This window comes from Notothenia coriiceps, unplaced genomic scaffold (assembly GCF_000735185.1).
Source record: "Notothenia coriiceps isolate Sejong01 unplaced genomic scaffold, NC01 NC01_scaffold00037244, whole genome shotgun sequence".
Classification (NCBI taxonomy): Eukaryota; Metazoa; Chordata; class Actinopteri; order Perciformes; family Nototheniidae; genus Notothenia; species Notothenia coriiceps.
In genome coordinates this window covers 16,928,416-16,937,706 of record NW_011369945.1, presented here as the reverse complement: position 1 = coordinate 16,937,706, position 9,291 = coordinate 16,928,416, and the positions used below count along the sequence as shown (strand labels likewise).

General features: G+C 40.9%; 1 protein-coding gene across 1 annotated transcript; it reads right to left on the bottom strand.

Moving 5' to 3' along the window:
- Positions 1–5,968: 5,968 nt before the first annotated feature.
- Positions 5,969–8,541, bottom strand: LOC104965368 (zinc finger protein 862-like). The gene is made up of 10 exons (XM_010794324.1): positions 8,510–8,541; positions 8,243–8,418; positions 7,985–8,160; positions 7,715–7,884; positions 7,428–7,666; positions 7,090–7,347; positions 6,797–7,006; positions 6,488–6,718; positions 6,206–6,358; positions 5,969–6,145 (listed from the first exon to the last, which is right to left on the bottom strand). The coding sequence occupies exons 2-10, from the start codon at positions 8,405–8,407 to the stop codon at positions 5,969–5,971; spliced, it is 1,779 nt and encodes a 592-aa protein (XP_010792626.1). The 5' UTR covers positions 8,408–8,418; positions 8,510–8,541.
- Between the last annotated feature and the right edge of the window lie 750 nt (positions 8,542–9,291).

Below are 9,291 nucleotides of genomic sequence, written 5' to 3'. Positions count from 1 at the left end.
GTGTCTTGTTGTGCTAATTAGTGTACAGGTATTTAGGCTCTGTTTTCCCTGTCTGTGTGGAGGCTGGTAGTGTGTGTGAGATCGTTGTGGTTGCAGGATGTGAGAAAGGAGAACAGCAGGATTGAGGCTGTGAACTTTGTGCACATTATTTTAATAAATGTCCACGTCGGGTTATATATTTGGACGTTCTGCCTCTGCCTCCTTGCCTGGTCTGGGCCGCTCAACGGTCAGTCTCACAATCTTTAATTCTATTTCTTTCCTTGTAAATGCAGCTCTTGCTTGTGCGGCTTCAGCTTTAGCGTGGGCTTTAGTGGCTGCCATACCTGCTCTTGACACATTTGATGACTTGGATGAAACAGACTGGTTCTCTGGCACTTCACCCTCCATGTTTGTGACGTGGTTACTCTTACTGTGGTGAGTATGTCTGCTCTACCTGCCGTGGATTTCTGCAGCTGTCGTGCTGGCCTCATTGCCGTGGGTGACAACGCAGGAGGAATCCAGCATCCGGGAGATAGCACTTGCTTAGAGGTCTTCCTTTTCACTTTACTGGCCTCGCCGAAATCTCCTTCTCGGTTAACCAGCGAGACAAACGCTCTCACAAAGTAAAACTCAGGACCACGAGGTGATGTTTTGAAGCTTTACTAAGCAAGCAGTGTGATACTGAAGGAATACAGAAACAAGAGCAATTGTAAATATCAACTACATGACATAATTGGGGCGGTTTTGGCGTAGTGGTTAGAGCGTTGATCATCAGATCACGGGGCGTTGGTGAACTCCAGTTCGAAAACCCGCCTCGGCCGCCACCGCGTCAGGCCGCTGTGTCCTTGGGCAAGACACTTTACCCGCATTTGATCCTGTGGGTAATGTCCGCAGTAATGACTCTTACATGTGTAATGTGTAATTGTAAAGCGCTTTGAGCACCTGTAAAAGCGTTATTATTATTATTATTATAATAATTACGTATACATACATATCCAAAACGGCATGAAATTAGGTCAGTGCCAAAGTACAGATGCAATGTTTAGGCTATATTGCATATACAGCAACTACAAAATGTCAGCTGGGATCAAAGATCACAATAATGCACTCAAGGTAAAGATATATAATGTAGAAACATAAAAACGTACAGGAAATGCCTTCTCAAGGGCTATGAATGATGGATGGCACAGGATGAACAGATGTCACCTTAGCTGGAGCACACATGCTATTCTGAAATGTCTCAGGCTAACTTCCTGTCACATGGGAACTAAAAATAACTGCTTCATGCGGTACGGGAAGTCACCAGAAGGAGTCACTATAACACACAAAATAATTGGCTGTGCCAGAACAGTAACTACACTTCTAAAAGGGGAAAATTAATAATCTTTTTTCTCAAAGTAATGATAAACCTTTGAGTTGGATGTAGAAAAGTCAGAATCAATATAGATGTTTTTTATTTTAAAGAAAATTCAGATTGAACATAGTAAAAAACTGTAAATTATAGTGTCCGACCTGACAAAAAAATATGTTTTACTTATAGAGAAAACCACCCTTGAATGATGGGATGGTAGACTAAAAGCTTTAGGAATCCAAAGTACAACATATAATAAGTACCCTGTATCAAGATTGATGCAAAACAAGTGACATTTGACCTTTTTAGAGAGGTTTATAAAAAAAAAAAACACTTCTGGGGTCATTTGGTTGGATTTTCCATATCTATGGTCCCCCTTGGTCGATTTTGCTGATTGACATCTCTTGTTAACCGCTAGAGCCAATGGAATCGAGGGAAGGTTCCACATACACACACAGGTTACGAAATAAGGAGTGAGAGTGACGCGTAGCTTGTGTTGTGACACACTCTGGTGGCTACCATTAGCAGCTAATTTTTATTCTCCGATTTTTGCATACAAATTGAATTATGGATTATCAATACTTTTTTCAAAGTGGCAGACACATTGGATTAACCTATGAATTAACCTTCAGCGGCGTTTTTTCTCGTTTTAATGCCATTGAACACAACTTTTGATCAGAATAACAGCTAAGGTGAGCATATCTCCGTGTTTTGCTACCTAAAGCTACATCGTGTGTTGTCTGTATTTGCTTCCCCTGTCACAAGTTCTGATCGCTCAGTGATGATCCTTATATTTCTATAATCTGTGGACTCTCAGGACGTTATCTAAACTTGTTTGTGCAGATCCAATAAGTATATCGACCGGTATAGCTAGAGTTCTGTGCTAACAGCCTTAATATTTTTTCGCTTGTGGCTAATTCAGAGGCTCAGCGTTAGCTTTGTGGGTTTTTTTGCAACAAAAAAAAGAAAAAGATCAGTTAGCTGAGTTTCTTCCCGTTACATGGATATGAAACATTCATAGTTTATTAAATATTAAGAAGCCCTCAGCCGCTGTTTCCTGCAGATGATGTGTTTTTCCACCCGGGGGCGGGTCGATGGGGTTCAACAGGTTATGGGAGAGGCAGTCATTTTAAGTATAGGTGGAAGAAGTATTCAGCTACAGTTAGATGTATGGTGTCAAAATACTTAGTGACAAGCTAAAGTATTGAATGAAAAACCTCACTTTAAAAATGAACAAATAAAGTAAAAAAGTGTCATAATATACATAAAGTACAAAAAGTTTACATTGTGCCGAATGGCAGATTTTGTATCATATGACATCGTTGGATTGTACTATTTTATGATCTGCTGCTGGCATGATTAACGTTTGAGTTGTCCAATACATGTAACGCAGTAAAATGAACCCTATATCTCTCTGCAATAGTGGAATAAACGTACAGTATAAAGCAGAACAGATTGGTACAGTACTTGAATCAAAGCTTTTTGGTGTTATCTTTAAAGACCTCCCTTAACTCCACTGCAGAATGATTTTACAGTGAGGACATACAATCTTAAAGGGGACGTGTTATGCAAAATGCACTTTTTGATGTCTTTCATACATAAATATGTGTCCCCGGTGTTTAGGGAGTCTCACAAAGTGTTAGAAAACAAAACCCTCTCTGTTTTCCTCCGTACCCAAATCTCTAAAAACGGGGGTACAACGGAGCTGATCCAGATTTGCGTCCGATATGACATAATATCGGCAATGCGGACCCACGGCCCTATCAGAAAGTTGCTGTATCAGAAAAAATGCCTGATGTGTTTTGGAAGTAATATGGTCTTTGTTTACATTAGCAAGCATCGCTAACACTCAGGGCTAACCTGTACCGGAGAAAGTATTTGTAAAAAAGCAGGAAATAAAAAAACGAACTCACCTTGTGGTAAACCCACAATAGAAAAAGCATTTGAGCTCCATACTGTTTCAGAAATAATCCTTGAAGTGGTTTGGAACATGATGGCATTTAATCACAGCAGTGTTTAGCTGTAGCCTATCCGACGGTAGAATTCTGAGCAGGCATTAGCTCCCCTCCTCTTTCTTTTTTTTTCAAGCTAAGGACCCAAAATCATCGTTTCTCTAACAGGGCTGGAATAGAGGGATATGAGGGATGTCTAAAATGCATGATTTTATGTATTTGTATATATCTGATGAAAACGCCCCATATTATTTATCACTTGGTTTTGGATTTTTCTTAATTGCCTTTCAGGGCTTCCGAACAGTTTTGCATTTTTCAAGCACCATATGGGTGGCCATATGGAGAGTGAGGCTGTTCAGATCTACACATGGCACAGCCTCCCAGAACCAGAGGAGAGCGAGACAGGCTCCACACATCAATACAGTGTTCGTCTTTCACGTGTAGAAATACCAAACCATCAGTCACACAGCAGGCAGCACGGGCGAGTCCATGGACACATCCTCCCTGAACACGTGTGCAAAATGTGTGCCATTTTTCTCTCATTCACACCTTGGATTGAATCATATTTAGCAGACTCCTTTGTATTTTATCCTTCCTTTTTTATTTTTACTTAGTTGCTGTTCTGACTCACGATCACTTTGTTATGATGGTAAAGACAAGGCTAAACTGGTTGAAAAGTGAATATATGGTTATATAATTTTTCATCTTTATTTTTTGTGATTTAGTAATTACAGGACAGGTAAAGACAAAAATACACAAGAAAAAACTCAAAACTAAATTCCAATGGGGACCAAAGCAAACTAAATAATATAAAAAATCATTGATAACAAACATAATAAAATAAATAATAAATAATAATGATACAGAAGAAGAACATGTATATTAGGCCTTGACACACAGATGAGATTTGTTAGTAGACCATATGAATGGTGGTTTTGTTCTTTTCGTGTGATTTGTTTTTTCATTAAATCCATCAAATCAATATACGTATGTAGGGGATTGGATTTCCAGTTTATCTGAAACTGTATATAAATTGTATTTCAATACATTTTACATAAAAATGATGCCTTTTGATCCCTTGGCTTTTTCCATTTTTTTCCAGGCATTATTTGAAGATGACATCTTTGTTTGGGGTGTCATGCTATGAGTTGCATCAACAGATAATCTTTTTCTCCGTGAACCTGCTGAACTGAAGAAAGTCAGAACTTAAGTCCTCTTTGTGCTACTGTACTCTCTACTACGGGCATGCAGGTATTTGGATTACATAATATAACGATAGTCATAAACCACCACCAAGGCAGATATGATTGAGGTGAAGAGAAGAATGGTTGACTGTGACTAGTGCTGATAACACGCCCAAACAAAAGACCCTGCACTGATAGAGGCGATAGCAAAAGATGCGGCAATATTTTGGGTGGGTACAATGTTTTAATTTACACGCTTACGTGTCTAGAAATGTGTTAACATTTTGATGGACGACCACGATCTTTATCTGACTTGCAAACTATCCAAACGCCATCATCCTATCAATTTTAGCATGAACGATAAACTAGCTCGTTGATTTGCAGATGGGAAAATTCCCCCCGGTCAGGGTCTTTGCTTTGATCACGACCTCAGCAAGATGGCTCCTCAGATCTCAGATGTACACCACCAACACCTGCGTCCATGTTGTTTGGCTATGCTCCATTGGCTGTCTATCAACACCAGCGCTGATAGACTGCAAGGTCTGCCTGCAAAATAAATGACCAAATTACCTGTGGGAAAAAAACAAGGAGACCAGGAGAAACCGGTGAGAAAATGTAACTTTAGTGTGAGAATAAGGAGAGACCTGTGAATGAGATGTAATTGATAATATATCTAGGTCATCATAACTCTCTGAAACTGAAAATAACGAAGGTTTAAGGGAAGATATGCATCTAAAATTCTACAAACACATTGTTACTTTATCAACGATTAATTATTTTAGTTCACATTTAAATATAACTGATGCATTTAAGGACTCTGCTCTGATTGGTCCGTGTTTCCAAGACTTCTGTATCTGCATTCTTGGTCTCTCTTTTCCTTTTAGCCTGGCAATTAATGTAATGTTATTAAAGCTGCAATTTTTACCTATGGGTTGTAAAGTTGTGTCACATTACAAATCATGGAATCGCTACTTGTGGGTCCATAACGTGATGCAATTTGAAAAGCTTTTTTCCATAGCAAAATACATATTGTATTTTTGTACTTCCCAGGACTAACACTTCAATAGTCCTCATTTAAATGAATCGAGAATTATTTTTGTGTGCTCCTTGTATGGTCATTATTCCAATAATCGGGAATCTGGGAGGCAGGGTTAAAGGAAACTCTAGTGCATGCTCTATAAGCCCATGGATGCAGATGATAGTCAAAATATCCAGGTTTTTTTTGCCAAGGAGACCAGGAACTAGCAACTTTGGACTTATAAGAGACAGCCCGTCTCCAATGTAGTATCCAGTTCTCTTTACACATCCATGCTTTCTGAAGACCGGCTGTGTGCATATCTCCATTATTTTAGGGTTCTGGTGTTTTCATAGTGTTTATGTATCACAAATACATAGAAAACTCTCTAACTAATTTAAATTATGAAGTGCTCCCAAAAAGGGGTGCGCGAAAAAAAAAAAAAAAAACAACAACGTGTGAGTTTTAACAACATGTTTATTTATTATCATTTTGCACAAAGATGGCACTGTTTGTCAGAGCACTTCATCCTTCTGGGTTTCATGAAGAACAGCTCCAACGCCTGAGTGTATGGGAACGCCTCTGGTGCTGGTCCATTAACTGCTATCCGCAGACATGCAGCCAGGTGCTTCCCTTTCAGTCGGTTTCTCAGGTCAGTTTTCACCTGTAAAACAGACAGTTTGTTTTAAATGAACTATACAGAAATGACATGCAAAACACTTACCCTGTTCATCGTTGAGAAATCCCTCTCGCAGTTTACACTGGAGACGGGGATGACCAGCCCCACTGAAGATAGAAGGCAGAGGTTTGGGTATATTTCTGCCCATTCGTCCTTCTCACTGGCCAGGAGGTGCATGATCTCAGCTTGTGTCTTGTCCTTCAGAGATTAGCCAAGGCAGGGCAAATGAGCATACAGTATAATTGAAACATTTACAGATGTCAAAAACAAGCAATTCTAACCGTCAAGACAGATGAGAGTTCATATTAATTCAGGTAATTTACCAACCTTAAATGCTCCTACGAGAACATGCTGCTTGTACGAGGTCCACTCTTGAATAACTGTGGCATCCTGCCCTGGGATGAATTTGTTGGTAAGGGTCTGCAACATTGAAATGTTGGTCACATCATTTGAGGTAACTGCCTTTGGACCCAGGACACTGAAGGCCCCCAGCAATTCAATATGCTGGAACCTCCTCTTAATGTTCCTCTCCAGGCTGCAGATGTAAGGTTTGAGGACCTGGAATGATATATTATACATTTTTCAGTTCAAGGAAAAAAAAATATTGAAATTAAAAGTAAGAAGGGATGTATTTACATCTGTGACAAATCTGGCCCACATCTCTTCCCGGGGGCGCTCCAGAATTCCGTGTCCCCTCCTGATCCTCTCCTCCTCTCCGGCAATGCTAAAGGCCCCAAGTCCACCTGGGTTGTCCAGGTCTTGGTGTAGGCGAGCAAGGAACGTTCCGGGGAGTGGGGTCTCACCTGCCTCCAGAATTCTCCCCAGAGTAACAAGTGTGACTGGCACCTAAATGTGGAAAAATACAACAATATAATAGGATGGATAATGCAAATAACTGGGAGCATCAAATGCATTTCTTTGTAATCTACCTGCTCCTTTATGTGAAGAAAGTTCACATCAGCTCTCTGAAACACCTTGGACACCATTGCTATGTGGGGCAGCACATCTGCCTGAAGGTAGAGGGCAGCCACAAAGCGGTATGTGGCACAGAAGGTGTATAGACCTTTGGCCACTGCGCACTTCCTTCTGCTCGCTTCTTCTGCCAGAGCAGCCAGCACAGCTGGAAGGTTCCTCTGGAGGTTTTGAACGGCTAGGTCCTGCGATAGCCACCTTGTATCTTTCACCTCCTAACAACAAGTAGAAACACTGGTAAGTAAATAAATAATATGACACCACAATAGTATTATGAAAATTGGTGAAAACACACCTTAACTTTCAAGTTGTTCAGACCAAGAGTGGTAGTGGCAGATCTCAGTGTGGCTGACCTATTTGCACTATTTCTGAAGAATAGGTGCAGTTCCTGCAGGTGGTTCCTGAAGTTTGCCATATACCTGACAGCATTTGAGGCATCTTTGCATGCCAGTGCTAGTCTGTGAGCAGCACACGCTACAGAAACCAGCTTTGGAAAACTGTCTGTGAGCTGCTTTGCCACTCCATTCAGACGGCCTAGGTTTAAGAATCACAATCCATTAGATTTAACAATAAACTCCATACCCGTCATCACCGCTGCACCGTCTGTCCCGAGTCCGTAGAGCCTGTCTACCCGGAGCTCCTTCTTCTGTAGTACACTCTTGATGGCAGCAACCACGCTGTCAGCTTTCCCATCTTCCAGAGTTACCAGGTCAAGGAAGTGGTTGAAAACACAACCCTCTTTATCCAGGTGTCTAAAATAAAATGGTTTTCACATATATTAATAAATATTAAGTTTAACTAGGCCTACATCTTTATTTAAATGCGCATCATTCCTTTAAAAAAATACCCCACCTAACATGTAAATCCAGCTGGCGGCTTACAGATACATCTGTCGTTTCATCAACCTCTAGGCTGATTGCTTGAGATGACCTTATCTCTTGCAAAATAGGCAACTCTACTATCTGTGCAAGGATCTCCAGCATTTCATCCACTATTCTGTGTGATTGGTAATTGTTTCTTTGATCCACCCGAGAAAAAAAGGAGATCATTTAACATTTAACTGGTTAAAGTTCTTAGTTTCACAAGCATCAATTTGTACTATAGGTTTACCTTCAGCTTTTCAAAGTAATCACAACCCAAAAGCTGAGCTAAACTTAACAGCTTAGGGTAGTTGGTGTGGTGAGCCATCTCATTCTTTACTAGTACGTAAAAGCATTTGAATCCACCTATGACGGCCTCATGCTCCATAATAACTGTGGGCTCAAAAGCCTGCATCACTGAGTAGCCTAGACCAAGGGCAAAGACATAATTCACTATATGAGCCAAACTTGGTTGATAGATTGCAGAAATGAGCTATACATAAAAAAAATGATATACCTGATGCAAGTGAGACCTAATGCTTTACACCAGGGGTCGGCAACCTTTTTGATATGAAGTGCAATNGCGCTCTCTTTTACTGCATATAGCTGTCCACTAGCACTTGTGTCTGTGTGTGCTACCAACACAAAATTCCAAACAGCGCACCGAAGAGTACGTTAGTCAGCACACAGACACAAGTGCTAGTGGACAGCTATATGCAGTAAAAGAGAGCGCGAGAGTTAAAGAGGAGAGCCCCATGTTACATGTATATTCCCATCCCCAAGCATCAGGCGATGAGTTAAAGGAAAAATCTCCAGCATCAGAGTATCACATACTATCCAGCTACTGTTGGGGCAGAACTTCTGCTCCGCGCCGTTCCGATATGAGCGGGTTCTCAAAAGAAGGAAAAATTCAAAGCAGCCAGGAGAAGGGTTAAACAATAATCAGTTTTAATGGTAAAACATACAATACATCACCCAATCTCCTATAAACGAAGCACTCTGCAGAGTACTCCTGGCTCAGGTTCTACCACCGTGTGATATACGTACCACGACAGCCAGTCAGAAACAAGAGCGCCGATCAGGTGGGGAGGAGTTTTGTCGCTTGCTCTTCCCTAGCTATTTATTTATTGGCGAGTTCACTTCTGAGCGAGCTAGCCAGTGAGTTGGCAGTGTTCCGTTGGTCGGTTTCACTTCTGGGCGGGACCCCAGGCAGTGAGTCAGCAGTTTGTTGATTCCATCTGTTTCTTCTTACAGTGTGTGTAATATGATGTCCCCATTGTGTAGGCAATGTCTTCAGCA